Source organism: Lates calcarifer, linkage group LG6 (genome assembly GCF_001640805.2).
Source record: "Lates calcarifer isolate ASB-BC8 linkage group LG6, TLL_Latcal_v3, whole genome shotgun sequence".
In the NCBI taxonomy this organism is placed as follows: domain Eukaryota; kingdom Metazoa; phylum Chordata; class Actinopteri; family Centropomidae; genus Lates; species Lates calcarifer.
In genome coordinates this window covers 24054483-24076043 of record NC_066838.1, presented here as the reverse complement: position 1 = coordinate 24076043, position 21561 = coordinate 24054483, and the positions used below count along the sequence as shown (strand labels likewise).

General features: G+C 38.3%; 6 protein-coding genes and 1 pseudogene across 6 annotated transcripts; 6 read left to right on the top strand and 1 right to left on the bottom strand.

Annotated features, from left to right (window-relative positions):
• The first annotated feature begins 1309 nt into the window (after window positions 1-1309).
• On the top strand, window positions 1310-3270 carry LOC127142542 (P2Y purinoceptor 1-like; annotated as a pseudogene).
• Window positions 3271-3417: 147 nt separating this feature from the next.
• Window positions 3418-5188, top strand: LOC127142583 (P2Y purinoceptor 1-like). Its single transcript, XM_051071408.1, has one exon. The coding sequence runs from the start codon at window positions 3531-3533 to the stop codon at window positions 4518-4520; it is 990 nt and encodes a 329-aa protein (XP_050927365.1). The 5' UTR covers window positions 3418-3530; the 3' UTR covers window positions 4521-5188.
• Window positions 5189-6101: 913 nt separating this feature from the next.
• LOC108890973 (P2Y purinoceptor 1) lies at window positions 6102-18007 on the top strand. Its single transcript, XM_018688066.2, has 2 exons — window positions 6102-7009; window positions 17375-18007. Exons 1-2 carry the CDS (start codon window positions 6148-6150, stop codon window positions 17530-17532), a joined length of 1020 nt encoding a protein of 339 aa, XP_018543582.2. The 5' UTR covers window positions 6102-6147; the 3' UTR covers window positions 17533-18007.
• LOC108890970 (P2Y purinoceptor 1) lies at window positions 7021-10264 on the top strand. Its single transcript, XM_018688062.2, has one exon. The coding sequence runs from the start codon at window positions 9022-9024 to the stop codon at window positions 10012-10014; it is 993 nt and encodes a 330-aa protein (XP_018543578.1). The 5' UTR covers window positions 7021-9021; the 3' UTR covers window positions 10015-10264.
• Window positions 11328-12757, top strand: LOC127138965 (P2Y purinoceptor 1-like). Its single transcript, XM_051071407.1, has one exon. It carries the CDS (start codon window positions 11570-11572, stop codon window positions 12563-12565), a length of 996 nt encoding a protein of 331 aa, XP_050927364.1. The 5' UTR covers window positions 11328-11569; the 3' UTR covers window positions 12566-12757.
• Window positions 13330-15522, top strand: LOC108890971 (P2Y purinoceptor 1-like). Its single transcript, XM_018688064.2, has one exon. The coding sequence runs from the start codon at window positions 13775-13777 to the stop codon at window positions 14756-14758; it is 984 nt and encodes a 327-aa protein (XP_018543580.1). The 5' UTR covers window positions 13330-13774; the 3' UTR covers window positions 14759-15522.
• LOC108890963 (UDP-glucuronosyltransferase 2A2) lies at window positions 17673-20966 on the bottom strand. The gene is made up of 2 exons (XM_051071403.1): window positions 20787-20966; window positions 17673-19636 (listed from the first exon to the last, which is right to left on the bottom strand). Exon 2 carries the CDS (start codon window positions 19632-19634, stop codon window positions 18024-18026), a length of 1611 nt encoding a protein of 536 aa, XP_050927360.1. The 5' UTR covers window positions 19635-19636; window positions 20787-20966; the 3' UTR covers window positions 17673-18023.
• Between the last annotated feature and the right edge of the window lie 595 nt (window positions 20967-21561).

The window sequence follows — 21561 nt, the reverse complement described above, 5'->3', positions numbered from 1 at the left end:
ACAGTTTTTTGATGTTTATGCATAAAGACATTTTAGGTGCACAGTGAGTTTGCATCGTCAGTTTACTTTAATTAAGGATTTTACTTATTTTTTTACATCAGTCGATCATATAAAACTTTTAATAATGATTAAATAATAAGTATGATTTTGTTTTGAGTATGTCGATTTTTTTTATCTATTAAAACTTCTTAGATTAATGACTTCTCAGTATGTTATTATCGTTCAAAAAGGCTTGGCAATTGTTTTCTCTGTGAAGGAGGAAGTCTACCACCAGAGGGAGACTTTTACCTTACCATTCCTGTATGTGTCACCCAAATGTTTCTATACTGACTCCCATTAACAGTACTGTTAAAGAATGGAAGAAGTTCCCAGTTAATCTGAAAACCTGAAAAGAGAGACTTCCATATTCTCTCTTGTGAAGTTAAACAACTCTTTCTTTAGATTCATCTATTTTGTATATGGTACCTGTTATAAATACATCCCAGATGATGAATAAGTTCAAAACTTGAGATTTTATGAAAATTATGAGAGCCATGTACAGTTGTATGGTGCAGGGTGGCTGCAGGTGAGCTGAACTGACAATCTGTGCAGGGGAGTGAATGATGTATCTCTCTTATTTGTAGATAAGGTGCAATGAATAAAAGACATCAGTAATAATGTTGAATGTTTAGGAAAAAAAGAAAAATATAGATAAGAAAGAAGAACTTGACATGATAGAGTAATAAGCAGTGGTTGTGCACAAGAAAGTAACAAAGAACAAAGCTTGCATGCATGTGTGGATTGTGGCATGACGTTTGTTCTGTGATCTCACAAAAAAATCTGCAGTTTCACACGGGAAATCCTCTTTGAACAAATACTGTGTCATGTATTCTTTCACTGCTCAAAAGTCAGATCACCCACAGAGGTGTGAATTTGACCTTCTTTTCAGAAGACAGAATGAATCAAACCTCCTGTACTAAATTCAGTCTACCAATAGACTATGAAAACAGATTCCTGCCTTCTGTTTACATCGTAGTAGTTCATCGTTGGTCTGGTCGCTAATGGATGGGGACTGAAGTCATTGCTACAGAAATGGAAGAAACTAAAGATCATCAATGTCTTTGTTCTCAACCTTGGACTGGCAGACATTTTGTATCTGGTCACACTACCATTTTTGGTGGTGTACTACTTCATGGAGAGTAAATGGATCTTTGGAGACACATTCTGTAAGATAACAAGATTTTGCTTCAACCTGAATCTATATGGCACCATTGGTTTCCTTACTTGTATAAGTGTATACAGGTATCTGGCTGTCGTCCATCTGAGAGTGATGGGAGGAATAACTGTCACCCACTCTGTGGCTGTCTCAGTCATGGTTTGGCTGTTGGTGGGAGTTCAGAGTCTTCCAGACATGTTCTACACCAAGACATATGGAAACACCACTGGGAAATGCTTCGATACCACCTCCCGAAGTCTATGTTGAGGATTATCTGAAATACAGCCTTGGATGGACATTCACTGGGTTTTGTATCCCATCTCTCATCACACTGGCCTGCTATGGACACATAGCTGTAATTTTATGGACAATGAAGAGAACTGACAAGGTACAGAAAAAGAGGAGTTTGAAATTGTTGTTTATTTTGATCCTTCTCTTCTCTGTTTGTTTCATCCCACATCATTTATTCAAGAATCTCAACCTCTGGTCAAGAGTTCTGTCCAAACAGTAAGATATGCCATGAATGGCGTGACAGAGTCTACATCGCTCATCAGATAAGTCGTGGCCTTATGTGTCTGAACAGTGCTCTCAACCCTCTGGTTTATCTGCATGGAAATGAAGAAATTCCTGCTCAGCTCAGACAACTGCTCCAGCGAGCTCGTCAGATGATCAACCATATGTTTCTGTCAAACTCTGGCTCTGTGACTGTGGAACGAACTACAGATGAGGTTTCACACATGTAAACATGTTAGTATATCTAAAAAATCTAAACATCTGTGCTGTTTGCCCATGAACATTGTAGAAGTTAAATAACAACATTTAAAGATAAAGATTTGTTCTTAAGATTGTCCGGCATCTTTATCTATAGTCTACTGTTAATTTTGTATACTGCCTCAAAAATTAACTTGTTTTGTTCTTTGTATTTGTTGTTGTATTTGATCTTTTATTTGCTGTTACTGTGCAGAAAAAGTAAAAATAAACTGAATAACTCATTCACTGATGTGTGTGAAGAGATAATATTAACACTGTGTGGTTTGGGGGTGGGGAAGCTCAGTGACATACAGGAAGTGTACAGTTTTCTGTAAATGCACTTTAAAGTGTATCTGACCAGTTTTTACACTAACTTCACCATGACTGCTTTGCATCGGAAATTAACCATGGAGTTTCACTTTCACTTATCTAACAATTAGTATTTCTTCTTTATAATGAAAATTACAGTTTCACAGAGTCAGCAGAGGGGCAGCAGACTCTTATCTTGTTTTGCAGTTTGCTTATTTAAACCTGAGATGTAATTTAGACTTAAACAACTTAAAAACAGCTCTGCATTTCACCAAATCTGTCATTCTCAGTATGTAATGATTGTTTAGAAAAGCAATTGTTTTCTCTCTGAGGAAGGAAGTCTACCACCAGAGGGAGACTGTTATCTTCCCATTAGTGTGAATGTTGACTAGGACTTGCAAATATTTTGTGTCTGTCCATACTCCCATTTTTGGTGGTGTACTACTTCATGGAGAGTAAATGGATCTTTGGAGATACATTCTGTAAGATAACAAGATTCTGCTTTAATTTGAATCTATATGGCAACATTGGATTCCTTACCTGTATAAGTGTATACAGGTATCTGGCTATTGTTCATCCAATAAGAGCGATGGGAAGAATAACTGTCACCCATTCTGTGGCTATCTCAGTCATGGTTTGGTTCTTGGTGGGTGTAGCAAAGTCTTCCAAACATGTTCTTCCTCAAAACCAAAAAACAACTATGCTATCATACCACTTTTACAGCCTATGTTGAGGATTATCTGAAATACAGCCTTGGATGGACATTCACTGGGTTTTGTATCCCATCCCTCATCACACTGGGCTGCTATGGACATGTGATTGTTGTTCTCTGATCCAAAAATACCAATGACAAGGTACTGAAACAAAGAAGCTTGAAGTTCTTGTTCATCTTGACCTTGTTCGTCTTAGACCCAAACAACTTAAAAGCAGCTCTGTACAATGATAAGGTGCAAGGAAGAGAAGACATCAGCAATAATGTTGAGTGTTTATAAGAAATGAAAATATAGATAAGAAAAACCATGAACCATTGAAGCTCCTGACCAATTCATAGTGCTTTTCAGATGATAGAGTAATAAGCAATAGCTGTGCACAAGAAAGTAAATGGACAAACCTTGCATGCACATGTGGATAATTGCATGACAATTTATCGGGCTTCACACAGGAAATTCTCTTTTTATACATAGTACGTCATGGGTTTTTTTTTTTGTTTATCACTGCCCAGAAGCCAGATCATCGACAGAGGATCAAATTTGTATGAACTCTTTCAGAAGACAGAATGAATCAAACCTCCTGTGCTAATTTCAATCTACCAATAGACTATGAAAACAGATTCCTGCCTTCTGTTTTCATTGTAGTGTTCATCGTTGGTCTGGTCGCTAATGGATGGGGACTGAAGTCATTGCTACAGAAATGGAAGAAACTAAAGATCATCAATGTCTTTGTTCTCAACCTTGGACTTGCAGACATTTTGTATCTGGTCACACTACCATTTTTGGTGGTGTACTACTTCATGGAGAGTAAATGGATCTTTGGAGACACATTCTGTAAGATAACAAGATTCTGCTTCAACCTGAATCTATATGGCACCATTGGTTTCCTTACTTGTATAAGTGTATACAGGTATCTGGCTGTCGTCCATCTGAGAGTGATGGGAGGAATAACTGTCACCCACTCTGTGGCTGTCTCAGTTATGATTTGGCTGTTGGTGGGAGTTCAGAGTCTTCCAGACATGTTCTACACCAAGACATATGGAAACACCACTGGGAAATGCTTCGATACCACCTCCCAAGCCTATGTTGAGGATTATCTGAAATACAGCCTTGGATGGACATTCACTGGGTTTTGTATCCCATCTCTCATCACACTAGCCTGCTATGGACACATAGCTGTAGTTTTATGGACAATGAAGAGAACTGACAAGGTACAGAAGCAGAGAAGTTTGAGGTTGTTGTTTATTTTGATCCTTCTCTTCTCTGTTTGTTTCATCCCACATCATTTATTCAAGAATCTCAACCTCTGGTCAAGAGTTCTGTCCAAACAGAAGATATGCCATGAATGGCGTGATAGAGTCTACATCGCTCATCAGATAAGTCGTGGCCTTATGTGTCTGAACAGTGCTCTCAACCCTCTGGTTTACCTGCATGGAAATGAAGAAATTCCTGCTCAGCTCAGACAGCTGCTCCAGCGAGCTCGTCAGATGATCAGCCATATGTTTCTGTCAAACTCTGGCTCTGTGACTGTGGCACAAACTACAGATGAGGTTTAACATAAATAAACATGTTAGTAAATCTAAAAAAATCGAAACATCTGTGCTGTTTGCCCATGAACATTGTAACATTGTAGAAGTTAAATAACAACATTTAATGACAAGGATTTGTTCTTAACCCTTGTGTTGTCCTCTGGGTCAAAGTGACCTGGTGGCTGACAATGTGCCTTCGTGTTTGTGTGTGTGTATGTGTGTGTGTGTAGTAGGATTTGTTGACATTCGTGATTCTGAAGCGGTTATCTTTTGTTTTTGAATAATAGTAAGATAGAAAAAAGTATACGGAATACAAAGGGCAACGGGAGGGTTAAGATTGTCTGGCATCTTTATTTATAGTCTACTGTTAATTTTGTATACTTCCTCAAAAATTAACTTGTTTTGTTCTTTGTATTTGTTGTTGTATTTGATCTTTTATTTGCTGTTACTGTGCAGAAAAAGTAAAAATAAACTGAATAACTAATTCACTTATTGAGTGTGTGAAGAGATAATATTAACACTGTGTGGTTTGGGGGTGGGGATGCTCAGTGACATACAGGAAGTGTACAGTTTTCTGTAGGAGCTTCACTTTCACTTATCTAATAATTAGTATTTCTTCTTTATAATGAAAATTACAGCTTCACAGAGTCAGCAGAGGGGCAGCAGACTCTTATCTTGTTTTGCAGTTTGCTTATTTGGACCTGATATGTAATTTAGACTTAAAAACAACTCTGCATTTCACCAAATCTGTCATTCTCAGTATGTAATGATTGTTTAGAAAGGCAATTGTTTTCTCTCTGAGGAAGGAAGTCTACCACCAGAGTGTGAATGTTGAAGCACCTGTATCACCCAAATGTTTATACACTTAAAACTCCTTTAACAATATCACACACCTGTACTTTGTGTGTTAAAGCTATCATCATGTAAACAGCTTCATATGGGAATACAAACTGAAATATTCAACTGTGTCTGTTAAAGAATGGAAGAAGTTCACAATTAATCTGAAACATGAAAAGAGTATAATGTTGGCCTATTTGGTGATGATATGTTTTGCTCTGAGTGTTATTGTTTCCTTCACCTGGCCAGACACTGCAGATTTAAAATAGAAAGTAGCTAAATCTGGAACAAACATCCTCTCTCTTTCTTGAGAGTCATATATTTTGTACATGGTCCCTGATATAAATGAATATATGTTTTTACATCCCAGATAATGACTGAGGTTGAAACCTGAGTTATTAGGTAAAACCAGAGTCATGTACATGTGTATGGTGCAGGGCAGCTGAATTGACACAATCTGTGCAGGGGAGTGAATGATAAGGTGCAGTGAGCAAAAGATTTCAATAATAATGTTGAGTATATATATAAAAAATTAAAATAAATACATAAATAAAGCATGAACCATTGAATCACCTGACCAGTTCAGTGCTTTTCCAATCATAGAGTAATAAGCAGTGGTTGTGCACAAAAGAGTAAATGGACAAAACTTGCATACATGTGTGGATTGTGGCATGACAATTTATCTTTGATCTCATGTATGCAAAACTTTACACAGGAAATCCTCTTTGCACAAATAGGTCATGTATATTTTCACTACTCAGAAGCCAGATCACCCACAGAGGTTTGATTTTCAACAAACTCCTTTCCAGAAGACAGAATGAATCAAACCTCCTGTGCTAAGTTCACCCTACCAATAGACTATGAACACAGATTCCTGCCTTCAGTTTACATCATAGTGTTCATCATTGGTCTGGTAGCTAATGGATGGGGATTCAAAACCTTGCCACAGAAATGGAAGAAGCTGGGGAACATCAGTGTGTTTGTTCTCAACCTTGGACTTGCAAACATTTTGTATCTGCCCGTACTCCCATTTTTGGTTGTGTACTACTTCAAGGGGAGTAAATGGATCTTTGGAGATACATTCTGCAAGATAACAAGATTCTGCTTCAATCTGAATCTATATGGCAGCATTGGGTTCCTTACTTGTATAAGTGTGTACAGGTACCTGGCTATTGTTCATCCAATGAGAGTGATGGGAAGAATAACTGTCACCCACTCTGTGGCTATCTCAGTCATGGTTTGGTTCTTGGTGGGTGTACAAAGTCTTCCAGACATGTTCTTCCTCAAAACCAAAAGACAAAAATGCTATCATACCACTTTTACAGCCTATGTTGAGGATTATCTGAAATACAGCCTTGGATGGACATTCACTGGGTTTTGTATCCCATTCTTCATCACACTGGGCTGCTATGGACATGTGATCGCTGTTCTCTGTCGCAAAAATACCATTCACAAGGTACTGAAACAAAGAAGCTTGAAGTTCTTGTTTATCTTGATCATTCTTTTCTCTGTTTGCTACATCCCTTATCACGTGTTAAAGAACCTCACCCTCAGATCAAGAATTCTGTCCAAAAAGAAGATATGCCATGGGTGGTCTAATGGAGTCTACATCGCTCATCAGATAAGTCGTGGCCTTGTGTGTCTGAACAGTGCTCTCAACCCTCTGGTTTACCTCCATGGTAATCAAAATATTCCTGCTCAGCTCAGACAGCTGCTCCAGCGAGCTCGTCAGTTGCTCAACTGTTTGTTCACGTTAAACTCTGTCACTGTGGTACAAACTGCAGATGAAGTTTAACCAGAGTTAAAGGGTTGTTTTTTTTTATTATTTGCTTAATAAGAAATAGTTCAAACAGTTGCTCAGCTGATCTATAATGTGAATGAAATTGTCAGTCATTCTCTGGAGGGTTGTATACTTTTCCTGGATAACACTTTTGCTGTATTGTGTTACGTATCTTCCTTGTGTTTGTCATGATGCTGTTGCTACATGCTGTCAAACAGGAAATTCAGATAAACCACAGATCTTGATGTGTCACTGCCAGAACAGGTTTATGGAGAGATAAGAATCTTGTAATGTTGTTTAGGAAGGCGAAGCCCAGTGCCATGCATGGTATCTGCTGATTTAAAACAGGAACTTGTTAGAGAAAAGTAAGTTAATGCACCATAAACCGGTAACATCGAGTCATCTTCAGTGTAATGGTGTGGTTTACGCACTGAAATGCTTTTAACGGTTTTTGAACAACAATGGAGCTCTGGGGTACAGAGGAATCAGGCTTTGGACACACAATATTTGTTAGTGGGATACATAGATTTTTGTCTTTTCACAGGAACTTTTAACAATAAGATGAATATAGAGAGTGAACAGCCTCATCTTCTAAAGGCCATGATTAGCATTCTTAACTTATAGTTCTGTTTAATTTAGTTTATTTAGATCTGTGACCTTATTTGTCTACCTAAACATTCAAGTTGCTCTGTACAATACTGTTGAAAGTTAAAACCTGTAACTAACATACACACTGTGGTATCTGACCAAGTTTTTTTTCTTCCATCTGTTCAGACATTACAGAATTGTGCGTCCATAATTAGACACATCCTGTGTCAGCATACCAAGTGACACAGTAAACCTCACCATATCAGCATCTGCCCACGTTGGGAGATATTATGTGTACATTTTCTGCTTATTCCTACTCTGAGAAGGTCGAAATGGAACGGAGGCTTCCTGATCAACTTTGGCTCATGTTTCTTATGACTTTAAATTTATTGACGTTGTCACATTCCCACAAGTCATGAATTAAATTGGTGAATAAAATGTTTCTGGTACAAATGGGACTTGATGAAAAAATAACACAAATGAAACCCATATTGTAATCATTTGTAATTACTCTTTAAGCTGGACATAATTTCATAATTCATGGAATTTCAATCAGAAAGATTCACTATGAAATGAACCTGATCTAACTTACTTGCATCTCTAATGATTGTCACATAAGAGAACATAACACATCTTTCAGTTTATATATTCAGGAAGTCTTCTTTAAAGAGGTTACCGTATTACCTAAATGTTTTTAATCATTCGTGACCATTTAGAGTATCCAATATGTTATATGGACAAGAGTTGCTTGCACCATCTTTGCATATACAGACACACACCTTGTACACTTATGTGCTTGCAGCTTTTGATATAGAGTAGTAAGTTTGACTTTGACACCACCTTTTGGCCAATTTTTATGCTAACCTTACCATGACTGCTATGCATCAGAAATTAACCAGCAAGCTTAACTTTTACCTATCTAACAATGTATTTCTCCTTTATAATGAGCATTACAACTTCATGGAGTCAGCAGAGTGGCAGCAGACTCTTGTCTTCTTTTGCAGTTTGCTTATGTAGATCTGAGATGTAATTTAGACCCAAACAACTTAAAAACAGCTCCTTAAAAAAGCTCCTGACCAATTCATAGTGCTTTTCAGATGATAGAGTAATAAGCAATAGCTGTGCACAAGAAAGTAAATGGACAAACCTTGCATGCACATGTGGACAATTGCATGACAATTTATCTGTAATCTAAAATCTATGCAGTTTCACACAGGAAATTCTCTTTTTACACATAGTACGTCATGGTTATTTTTCACTGCCCAGAAGCCAGATCAACTACAGAGGATCTAATTTCAACAAACTCCTTTTCAGAAAACAGACATGAGTCAAACGTCCTGTGCTAATTTCAGTCTACCAATAGACTATGAACACAGATTCCTGCCTTCTGTTTACATCGTAGTGTTCATTGTTGGTCTGGTCGCTAATGGATGGGGATTGAAGTCATTGCTGCAGAACTGGAAGAAACTAAAGATCATCAGTGTGTTTGTTCTCAACCTTGGAGTTGCAGACATTTTGTATCTGCCCGTACTCCCATTTTTGGTGGTGTACTACTTCATGGAGAGTAAATGGATCTTTGGAGATACATTCTGCAAGATAACAAGATTCTGCTTCAATCTGAATTTATATGGCAGCATTGGATTCCTTACTTGTATAAGTGTATACAGGTACCTGGCTATTGTTCATCCAATAAGAGTGATGGGAAGAATAACTGCCACTCATTCCGTGGCTGTCTCAGTCATGGTTTGGTTCTTGGTGGGTGTACAAAGTCTTCCAGACATGTTCTTCCTCAAAACCAAAACGAGAAAATGCTATCATACCACTTTTACAGCCTATGTTGAGGATTATCTGAAATACAGCCTTGGATGGACATTCACTGGGTTTTGTATCCCATCTCTCATCACACTGGCCTGCTATGGACACATAGCTGTAGTTTTATGGACAATGAAGAGAACTGACAAGCTACAGAAAAAGAGGAGTTTGAAGTTGTTGTTTATTTTGATCCTTCTCTTCTCTGTTTGTTACATCCCCCATCATGTTCTCAAGAATCTTAACCTCTGGTCAAGAGTTCTGTCCAAACGTAAGATATGCCATGAATGGCGTGACAGAGTCTACATCGCTCATCAGATAAGTCGTGGCCTTGTGTGTCTGAACAGTGCTCTCAACCCTCTGGTTTACCTGCATGGAAATGAAGAAATTCCTGCTCAGCTCAGACAGCTGCTCCAGCGAGCTCGTCAGATAATCAACCATATGTTTCTGTCAGACTCTGGCTCTGTGACTGTGGAACGAACTACAGATGAGGTTTCACACATGTAAACATGTTAGTATATCTAAAAAATCTAAACATCTGTGCTGTTTGCCCATGAACATTGTAGAAGTTAAATAACAACATTTAAGGATAAGGATTTGTTCTTAAGATTGTCCGGCATCTTTATCTATAGTCTACTGTTAATGTTGTATACTGCCTCAAAAATTAACTTGTTTTGTTCTTTGTATTTGTTGTTGTATTTGATCTTTTATTTGCTGTTACTGTGCAGAAAAAGTAAAAATAAACTGAATAACTCATTCACTGATGTGTGTGAAGAGATAATATTAACACTGTGTGGTTTGGGGGTGGGGAATGCTCAGTGACATACAGGAAGTGTACAGTTTTCTGTAAATGCACTTTAAGCACTTTAAAGTGTATCTGACCAGTTTTTACACTAACTTCACCATGACTGCTTTGCATCGGAAATTAACCATGGAGTTTCACTTTCACTTATCTAACAATTAATATTTCTTCTTTATGATGAGCATTACAGTTTCACAGAGTCAGCAGAGGGGCAGCAGACTCTTATCTTGTTTTGCAGTTTGCTTACTTAAACCTGAGATGTAATTTAGACTTAAACAACTTAAAAACAGCTCTGCATTTCACCAAATCTGTCATTCTCAGTATGTAATGATTGTTCAGAAAGGCAATTATTTTCTCTTTGAGGAAGGAAGTCTACCACCAGAGGGAGACTGTTACCTTCCCATTAGTGTGAATGTTGAAGCACCTGTATCACCCAAATGTTTATACACTTGAAGTGCTTTAACAATATCATGCACCTGAACTTAAACCAACTTGTGTGTTAAAACTGTTGTTGTGTAAACAGCTTCATATGGAAATACAAACTGAAATATTTAACTTAGGGCTGTCTGAGTATCTGAAGTAAGAATGGAAGAAGTTCACAATTAATCTAAAATATGAAAAGAGTATAATGTTGGCCTATTTGGTGATGATATGTTTTGCTCTGAGTGTTATTGTTTCCTTCACCTGGCCAGGCACTGCAGATTTAAATTAGAAAGTAGCTAAATCTGGAACAAAACATCCTCTCTCTTTCTTGAGAGTCATATATTTTGTACATGGTCTCTGATATAAATGAATATATGTTTTCACATCCCAGATAATGACTGAGGTTGAAACCTGAGTTATTAGGTAAAACCAGAGTCATGTACATGCATATGGTGCAGGGCAGCTGAATTGACACAATCTGTGCAGGGGAGTGAATGATAAGGTGCAGTGAACAAAAGATTTCAATTATATAGTTGAGTATACATAAAAAATTAAAAAATATAGATAATATAAAGCATGGACCATTGAATCACCTGACCAGTTCAGTGCTTTTCCAATCATAGAGTAATAAGCAGTGGTTGTGCACAAAAGAGTAAATGGACAAAACTTGCATACATGTGTGGATTGTGGCATGACAATTTATCTTTGATCTCATGTATGCAAAACTTTACACAGGAAATCCTCTTTTAACAAATAGGTCATGTATATTTTCACTGCCCAGAAGCCAGATCACCCACAGAGGTTTGATTTTCAACAAACTCCTTTCCAGAAGACAGAATGAATCAAACCTCCTGTGCTAATTTCACCCTACCAATAGACTATGAACACAGATTCCTGCCTTCAGTTTACATCATAGTGTTCATCATTGGTCTGGTAGCTAATGGATGGGGATTCAAAACCTTGCCACAGAAATGGAAGAAGCTGGGGAACATCAGTGTGTTTGTTCTCAACCTTGGACTGGCAGATATTTTATATCTGCCTGTACTCCCATTTTTGGTAGTGTACTACTTTAAGAGGAATACATGGATCTTTGGAGATACATTCTGCAAGATAACAAGATTCTTCTTCAATCTGAATTTATATGGCAGCATTGGATTCCTTACTTGTATAAGTGTGTACAGATACCTGGCTATTGTTCATCCAATGAGAGTGTTGGGAAGAATAACTGTCACCCATTCTGTGGCTGTCTCAGTCATGGTTTGGCTGTTGGTGGGAGTTCAGAGTCTTCCAGACATGTTCTACACCAAGACAATTGGAAACACCACTGGGAAATGTTTCTATACCACCTCCAATGCCTATGTTGAGGATTATCTGAAATACAGCCTTGGATGGACATTCACTGGGTTTTGTATCCCATTCCTCATCACACTGGGTTGCTATGGACATGTGATCGCTGTTCTCTGTCGCAAAAATACCACTGATAAGGTACTGAAACAGAAATGTTTGAAGTTGTTATTTATTTTGATCCTTCTCTTCTCTGTTTGTTACATCCCCTATCATGTTCTCAAGAATCTTAACCTCTGGTCAAGAGTTCTGTCCAAACAGAAGATATGCTATGGATGGCGTGACAGAGTCTACATTGCTCATCAGATAAGTCGTGGCCTTGTGTGTCTGAACAGTGCTCTCAACCCTCTGGTTTACTTTCATGGAAATGAAGAAATTCCTGCTCAGCTCAGACAGCTGCTCCAGCGAGCTCGTCAGATGCTCAACCGTATGTTTCTGTCAAACTCTGGCTCTGTGACTGTGGCACAAACTGCAGATGAAGTTACATAACAAGAGTTAAGAGTTCTATATTATTGGTTTAATAACAAATAGCTTGAAGTGTTGCTCAGCTAGTGGTGTATAATGTAATTGTGAATCTTTCTCTGGAGTGTTGCATACTAATACATTTGCTGTAATATGGTTGTCATGATGCTGTTGCCACATGCTGTCAAATCTTCCAAATAAACAGGAAATTCAGATAAACTGCAGATCTTGATGTGTCACTGCCAGAACAGGTTTGTAGAGAGATAAGAATCTTGTAATGTTGTTCAGGAAGGCGAGGCCCAGTGCCATGCATGGTATCTGCTGATTTAAAACAGGAACTTGTTAGAGAAAAGTAAGTTAATAGAGGATTGTCGTTGTATTAGCTTCACTGACTTTGACAAGCCTGCATCACCTGCAAATCACTAAGGAGATGGACCGCTGATGAAATTACAGAAAAATCCCACAAAATCCCTCTCCCTCTCAAAAACAGGACAGACTTTTAATGAGTGTGGGGTTAGTCCAGGCAGAACACTGAAGTCATGCTGGCATCAGTTGTTTCATATACAGTTTCACAACCATAGGTTTATTCACAGCTTGTGTTTGCAGAAACATCCTCAGCGCAACACTGTGGTTTACTCACTGAATTGTTTTTAATAGTTTTTTAATAGACAACAATGGAGCTATATGGTACAGAGGAATATGATATTTGGACTCACAATATTTATTAGTGGGATACATTGATTCTAGTCTTTTCACAGGATTTGCTGACAATAAGACAAATATAGAGAGTGACCAGCCTTATCCTCTAATGGGCATGATCACCATTCGTGACTTGTAGTTTTGTTTAATTTAGTTTATTTAGACCTGTGACTTGATTTGTCACCCAATACATTGAAGTAGCTTTGTGCAATACTGTTGAAAGTTAAAACCTGTAACTAACATACGCGCTGTGGCCTCTGACTGAGTTTTTTTTCATCCGTTCACATAGAACAGAGTCGTGTGTTGATAATTAGATGCATCCTGTGTTGACATATGAAGTAACACCCTAAACCTCAACATATCAGCATCTGCCCACCCTGAAAGATTATAGCATCCATTTTCTGCTTACTCTTACACAGAGAAGATTGAAATAACGGAGGCGTCCTGATCGTTTAGTTCTACAACAAACATCATTGATATCATTGCATTGTTGTGATAAAGTGCAAAGATTTTATTTGCTACTTTGCAGGAGACAGAATGAATAACACCTCTTGTCCTCGTGTCACCTTCCACGCTTACGGCAGCCTGCCTCCTGTTTTCATCTCAGTATTCATCGTTGGTCTGGTTGCTAATGTATGGGGACTGAAGACACTGCTACAGAACTGGAGGAAACTAAAGCTCATCAGTGTTTTTGTTCTCAACCTTGGAGTTGCAGACATTTTGTATCTGCTCACACTACCATTTTTGGTAGTGTACTACCTTAAGAAAAGTACATGGATCTTTGGAAATGCATTCTGCAAGATAACAAGATTCTGCTTCAACCTGAATCTATATGGCACCATTGGCTTCCTTACTTGTATAAGTGTATACAGGTATCTGGCTCTTGTCCATCCAGTACGACTGATGAGAGGAATAACTGTCACCCATTCTGTGGCTATCTCAGTCATGGTTTGGCTGTTGGTGGGAGTTCAGAGTCTTCCAGACATGTTCTACACCAAGACATATGGAAACACCACTGGGAAATGCTACGAGACCACCTCCGGAGCCTATGTTGAGGATTATCTGAAATACAGCCTTGGATGGACATTCACTGGGTTTTGTATCCCATTCCTCATCACAGTGGCCTGCTATGGACACATAGCTGTAGTTTTATGGACAATGAAGAGAACTGACAAGGTACAGAAGCAGAGGAGTTTAAAGTTATTGTTTATTTTGGTCCTTCTCTTCTCTGTTTGTTACATCCCCTATCATGTTCTCAAGAATCTCAACCTCTGGTCAAGAGTTCTGTCCAAACAGAAGATATGCCATGAATGGGCTGACAGAGTCTTCATCGCTCATCAGATAAGTCGTGGCCTTGTGTGTCTGAACAGTGCTGTCAACCCTCTGGTTTACCTGCATGTGGATGAAGAAATTCCTGCTCAGCTCAGACAGCTGCTCCAGCGAGCTCGTCAGATGCTCAACCATTTGTTTCGGTCTAACTCCAGCTCTGGGACTGTGGCACAAACTACAGATGAGGTTTAACATAAGTAAACATATTAGTAAATCTAAAGAATTTTAAGCCTCTGTGCAGTTTGCCCATGTAAATTGTAAATGTTAAATAACAGCGTTTAATGATGGAAAGCTAAAAAAGCTTTCCTCACAAGTTAAGATCTATTTACCATCTGTTTTTACAGTATGTTGTAAATATTGTGTACTGCCTCACAAATCAACTCTGTTAATTTTTGACTTTCACTTGTATTTGTAGTTTGCTGTATCTATGCATCTTGTACCTATGCATAAAATGTGCTGTACTTGAAAGAAGTGCTGTTCATGATTTTCAGAGGGCGCAGCTGTGACAGTCTGCTCAACAATCATTAACATTTGACAAAGTAATCTCAAATAAAGGTTTGGTCAAAATATTTCTTTGGTCAATGACAGACTGTCACTCTCAATTTATTGAATAACTACATGTTATTTTAGCAGTGGCATAAAATGTAGAACAATATTTACACTACAGATCAAGAAACATTGCAGATTCCCGTGTCAGTGATTTTACAGGTACAGTAAGATAATTTGCCTTTAAAGGAATATTAATATTAAGAAACATTAGACATGTAAACCCACTCTCCTGGCACTTTGTGTGCATGTACATGAAATTTAATCTAATGATTTGATCACAAAACGTGATGATGTCCATCATACGACAGATCAAGTTTCGCATCCAGAGTCTTGTCTGTGGTTAGGTCTAGGAAACAGAAACTCTTTGCCTGAGACTGATAAAAGATTTTGTTTTTGGTTTAATTTAAATCAACATTCTAGGTCTAAAATCACTGAACTTTTTCAGTATTAAACTAGACCACAATCTTTTGCTGACCTTAATCAAGTCCTGTGAGTGGCTGAGCATGACCATAAATAAGTGCAAAGTTTTTTTAGTCATTACAAGTTGTTATTTTGCTGTCATTAGGAAATGAATTCCCATCCATGTAGGCTGAATGAATCAATATATTAAATGTTGTGACCATTTGACAAATTCCACGTCGTGCTGGCTGTCACAAAAAGTTGAAATCATGTTCATGTACCCAAAATGAATAGATACATGGACACAAACTCTCATGAGACTGGGTTGAGTGTATCACCATTATTTTCACTGTTACAGTGAAAGACTTTGAAGACACATTGAATATACTGAAAAAATCATCATGGCCAACACTGCAGTATTTTCTTTTGAATTAAATTAAAGGATAATTACCAACCTGGAGTTTATTTTCACAGGTTCTGGTACAAATAGGACTGAGTGAAAGAACTACATAAAAACACGTTGTAATCATTTTCATTATTCTTTAATTTTGACATAATTGCAGCAATCGTGTAATGTCAACCATAAAGACTCCTATAAAATGAACCTTATTTTATTTATTTGCATTTCTAATGATTGTCATTTAAGACAAGACAACACAAAATAACAGTTTATCTCTTTTAGTTTAGATGTTTATCAGGAAACCATCTTTAATGAGGTACTGTAATATTTCAATGTCCTTGATCATTTGTGATAATTCATAGCATCTATTATGTCAAATGGGTAAGAGTGAGAGTCAGAAACACATCCTGTATGACAGCTGGTTTGTGAATTTGCACAAGTGATTCATTTCCATGTGATGACAGAATTTCAAAGGAAGTCTGAACAGGAAGTTAAAAGCAGCATTTTTTTCTCTCTCACTTCTCTTAAGTTAGATTGTTTTTACAGAAAACTCACGGAGCAAAGGAGTTGTTCTGACGGCTGTTCAGAAGACAATGAATAAGACATATTGTCCTCGTGTCAGCTTTGACTTTACAGGCAGATTCCTGCCTCCTGTTTTCATCTTAGTATTCATTGTTGGTCTGGTTGCTAATGTATGGGGGCTGAAGACACTGCTACAGAAATGGAAAAAACTAAAGATAATCAATGTGTTTGTTCTCAACCTTGGATTGGCAGACATTTTGTATCTGCTCACACTACCATTTTTGATGGTGTACTACTTCAAGGGGAGTAAATGGATCTTTGGAGACATATTCTGTAAGATAACAAGATTCTGCTTCAACCTGAATCTATATGGCAGCATTGGGTTCCTTACTTGTATAAGTGTGTCCAGGTATCTGGCTATTGTGCATCCAATCAGAGTGATGGGAAGAATAACTGTCACCCATGCTAAGGCTGATCTCAGTCATGGTTTGGCTGTTGGTGGGAGTTCAGAGTCTTCCAGACATGTTCTACACCAAGACATATAGGAAACAAGCCTGGGAAATGCTTCGATACCACCTCCAAACCCTATGTTGAGGATTATCTGAAATACAGCCTTGGATGGACATTCACCGGGTTTTGTATCCCATCTCTCATCACACTGGGCTGCTATGGACACATAGCTGTAGTTTTATGGACAATGAAGAGAACTGACAAGGTACAGAAAATGAGAAGTTTAAAGTTGTTGATTATTTTGATCCTTCTCTTCTCTGTTTGTTACATCCCCTATCATGTTCTCAAGAATCTCAACCTCTGGTCAAGAGTTCTGTCCAAACAGAAGATATGCCATGGATGGGCTGACCGAGTCTACATTGCTCATCAGATAAGTCGTGGCCTTGTGTGTCTGAACAGTGCTCTCAACCCTCTGGTTTATCTCCAAGTGAATGAAGAAATTCCTGCTCAGCTCATACAGCTGCTCCAGCGACCGTTCAACCATTTTTCTTTGTCAAACTCTGGCTCTGTGTCTGTGGCACAAACTGCAGAAAGTTTAACACAAGTAAACATGCTTCATAGTAGTTCTGTGAAATTAAACCCCTGACTGTCTCCCATCATCCAGTTGTGTCCCTTGTAAAATTGATGAAACATTTTCCTGTCATATAATCTTTGTAGAATACTTCTTTAATTATTTCGTATGTTTATTTGTAATTTGTGTACATATTAGAAGAACAGCAAACCACAAAAAGTCCTACAGTTTTTATTGTTGTAGAGAATCCCAGGCATTGCAATGTACAAATTAAGAGAAAAATGTGACATTGTTAAACTGATTTAGATTACACTTTAATCACTGTATGCAAAATTTGCTGAGATCAATTGTTGATTTTTTTTTTTCAAAAGTAAAAATTTAAAACATAATTTTTATACTGGTGTTAAAGATTTTGAATTTTCAACACATTCCAAATAATATTTTCATTTAAGTGCTGTGTAATATATTGGTCCCTGTTGGTATTCTGTAGACTCAGTAGTACTGTAAATTACTGCTCAGTTTTATCTCATTATTAAAGTCTCTTGCTTTATTTCTCATTGAGTTACTTATTCACTCTTAGACTTGAATATGGACTTCTTGGTCCGTATAAATCGTCTAATGAGACATTTACAGGAAACCCAAACTAATGCGATGATTAACAGACCAAATGCTACAAAGACTGCCATCACATCCAAGCAGTGATAGGCATTCCATGGCAACTTGTATGACTCAGTGCGCAGATGTGCTGCGCCCTTGTGCCTCATGACGTACTCCATCCAGAAAATGGCACTGTCCATAGGTTTTATAGGTTTGTCATGATGAAGCTGTGACAGTTTGAGCATATTCTGTTTGTAGGGCTTTTCTGGGTCTAGAATATTCTTCAGAGCACTTGTCAGCGACTCAACATCCATCATTGTCACTTCAACCATCTCAGCTACTCCTCGGGCCTTCAAACGCACCATGTTGTCGAACTGGTCAAAGATGAGGGGCATGCCCAGCACTGGGACACCATGGTAGATGGCCTCGTAAATGCCGTTAGTGCCTCCATGTGTGACAAAAACCTTGGTTTTAGGATGACCTAGTAAATCATTCTGAGGCAGCCAATCAACCAGCATGGTGTTGTTCCCCAGTGTGACAGGTCTTTCCCCTATGTTTCTCCATATGACTTTCTGAGGAAGGTTAGCAAATGCTGAGGCAATGATCTCTGATATCTCAGGTCCAAGGTCGCCCAGCAGGGTCCCCAGAGTCATAACAACCACCCCATGTTCACCAGAGCTCTGCACAAATTCTTCTAAATCTGATGGAAGAGGCTTGGAGGGCTTACCCTGAAACCCTCCGATGTAGACGACATTGGGCATGGTGGGCCGAGGAAACTCAAATGTATAGTCAATCCGCATTAGCCAGAGATCTGCTCCCTGAACGAGAGACATGACACTGACATCATGTCCAAAATACTTATCACACACAGCCTGGTAAGGTGGATTTGTGATATAGTGGTACATATAAACTAATATGCTGTGATAGATTATGTTATTGATCCTTTGAAAAAAGTCCATCTTGTCAGAGTAATGGGAGAACAATTGGGGGACGTAAGACAAGGGAGAAGGAGCAATAGTGAAGTGTGCCTCTCCATTGAAAAGCCAGCGCACATTGAGAACCAAGGGAAGTTGGAGATGGTGCGCCAACAGCACTCCACCTGGAAATGCAGGGTCAGCCAGAAGAAGGTCATATCCAGATTCCCTCATCTCCTTAACCAGTGTGTTATTCTCAAAGATACTGATGACCATTTTTGCCATAGCTCTCTGGTTCTGTCCCATCAGGTCAAAAAGGATCTGATAAAAATCTATAAACGCCCATAGTGAGCCTTTATTCCGACGAATCTCTAGTGACCTCTTCAAGAAAGAGGTCATGTGGTCTTGGCTCTCAATGCTTGGAGGGTCCTCCAGGGTGATGGTAATAGAGGTGTAATAGGGTGAGATTTCAGAAATGTACCAGCTGGTTGAGGTACGTATTACTGTGACTTGATGGCCCCGAGAATGAAGTGCCTCTACCAGGATTTTCATGTTCAGCCAGTGGCTCCCATCTATAGGGAAAACCAGCACTTTTCCACCATCACAACTGGAGGCCAGAGTTGCTGTAAACAGCAGAACGAACGCCAGAGCTGGATATGATCCCATCACTGTAGAAAAGACACAGAACTTACTGAACAAATATTTTCAGTTTATGCAGTGCTCATGCTGCAGAGAACTCTGCACATTATCTCCCATATTACCATCCTAAGAAGATTCACTGTTAATATGAAATATGTTTATTATTTAATAAAAGTTTGACAAAGAGATGTTCATAGTTAAGTTTTTGTCAGTTCCTTTTTCCTCCTTGCTTTGCCTTAAGTGTTTAGATATATGACAGTCCAAATCTGTGTGTGTGTGTATGTGTGTGTGTGTGCGCGCTTACACCTCTTCAATAGCCTGATGAGGTCCGTATGTCTAATGCTATGAACACTATGCATACGATGCGTATGCATAGTGTTCTCAAGTTGATCCTGGTTCACTTTCCAAAAATGTTTCCAGCCACAATTTTGGGCCTTGAATCTGTGTTTGTGTTTATGTTCAGCATTCTACCACAAGTATACCTTGTGTTTGCTAAATCTGAACATTACATTTTGCTCTTTGGCCAAAGTCTCTGGCAGTTTTTTTTTTCTTTTCCTGGAACTGTTAAGTAATGCTCAGCACCAGTTAACCAAGTCAAAGTCCTTGTGCACTTGATACATGAAAAGTGTCATGCATCAACTCTGTATTCATTTAGCACATAGTCTTGTTATAAAAGTATGTAAAATATCAAGAGTATTTAACTAAAATTAAAACAGACAAATGTAAGCATGACAAGACCTTACAGGGAACATATCAGCTTGTTTTGAAGTTTTCTTTGCATTGCAAATTATCACCACATCTTAAACTGGAATTTAGTGCTACCGCAGATCATTACGAAATGCAGTACACATGACATAAAAAAAAAAAAACACACAGGCTAGATTCCTGCAGTGTATTTTCAGTTTTAGGTCAAATGTCAAGAAAAAATGGGACATGAAAGCTTGTGTTTTTAAATAAGTGAGATCATTATTAGCAACAGCAGTTTGTTACAGAGATGTTAAGTCTTGTATAATGAAACAATCAGCTGTTCTGCTCATGTTTATCTAATGAAGCTGTTGTGTGATGAAATCCCTGTGAGTATTCTGTACATGAAAACCACATAGTGCATAAGAAGTAAAAGAAAACTTATAAAACATGCAGCGATGCACAGTAAAATCATGCAGTAAAATCAATGCTCACCTCAGGCCTCCACGACCTCAGACTCTGACTTCTCATCCAAAGCAAGAAGAATCCAGTGTTTGAGGTTATCATGCAACAGTCCCCCTGAGCCACTGGTTGAAATGCAAGTGAATGTATAACTCTACATGCCCCTGACTGAACTTATCCATTCTGCTGTGTGTTTTTCCAAACAAATGTAGAGGATCCCTCTAAAAACCCTCCACCCAGATTTTTTTTTTCCTGTTTCTGCTGCTTTGCTTTGCTGCCCAGCCACCATCTGGATATAATTTTATCCACTCACGGAATGAAGACTTTTACAGAAATCAGGAAACAGGTCTACTGTATTCAGACCCTAATGCAATGTAGCCCCTTCTCTTCACCACTGTACACCAGGATGATAGTTTTTTTTCTTCTTAAATTAATGTTTATTTAGTTTGAAAAGAAAGAAAATAAATTATCCCTCTGTTACACACCCAGTGAGAATGAGGAAAAAAGAAAAAAAAAAACAAACACATATAGCTTATTTGTTACACTGCTGTTTCTTTACCAAAGGGTACAGAGTTGGTCTGGTATCTTAGTTTCTAAGTAATCAATTTAATGTCTATTAAAAGTCTGTGGATGACCTTTGAGTCAGAATGCATTAACTTGTATGGTCAGACAACTTCACTTCAGCCATTGGTTAAAAGTTGGTGCTGTTACAGTTGCTTTTACCCCACTGTTTTACCTACAGGATACAAAGGCTGGTTGAGTTTATCTTCAATCTTGATAGTTTCAGGCCAATGTGAGAGTCTAAAGA

What these genes read in the sequence shown, in the direction of transcription:
- LOC108890963 (XM_051071403.1), bottom strand. Translation starts at nt 19,634, where the DNA reads ATGGGATCATATCCAGCTCTGGCGTTCGTTCTGCTGTTTACAGCAACT.
- LOC108890973 (XM_018688066.2), top strand. Translation starts at nt 6,148, where the DNA reads ATGAATCAAACCTCCTGTGCTAAGTTCACCCTACCAATAGACTATGAA. An exon ending in CCCTCTGGTTTACCTCCATG is followed by an intron (nt 7,010 to 17,374) that starts GTAATCAAAATA and finishes TTTATCTCCAAG; the next exon opens with TGAATGAAGAAATTCCTGCT.
- LOC127142583 (XM_051071408.1), top strand. Translation starts at nt 3,531, where the DNA reads ATGAATCAAACCTCCTGTGCTAATTTCAATCTACCAATAGACTATGAA.
- LOC127138965 (XM_051071407.1), top strand. Translation starts at nt 11,570, where the DNA reads ATGAATCAAACCTCCTGTGCTAATTTCACCCTACCAATAGACTATGAA.
- LOC108890971 (XM_018688064.2), top strand. Translation starts at nt 13,775, where the DNA reads ATGAATAACACCTCTTGTCCTCGTGTCACCTTCCACGCTTACGGCAGC.
- LOC108890970 (XM_018688062.2), top strand. Translation starts at nt 9,022, where the DNA reads ATGAGTCAAACGTCCTGTGCTAATTTCAGTCTACCAATAGACTATGAA.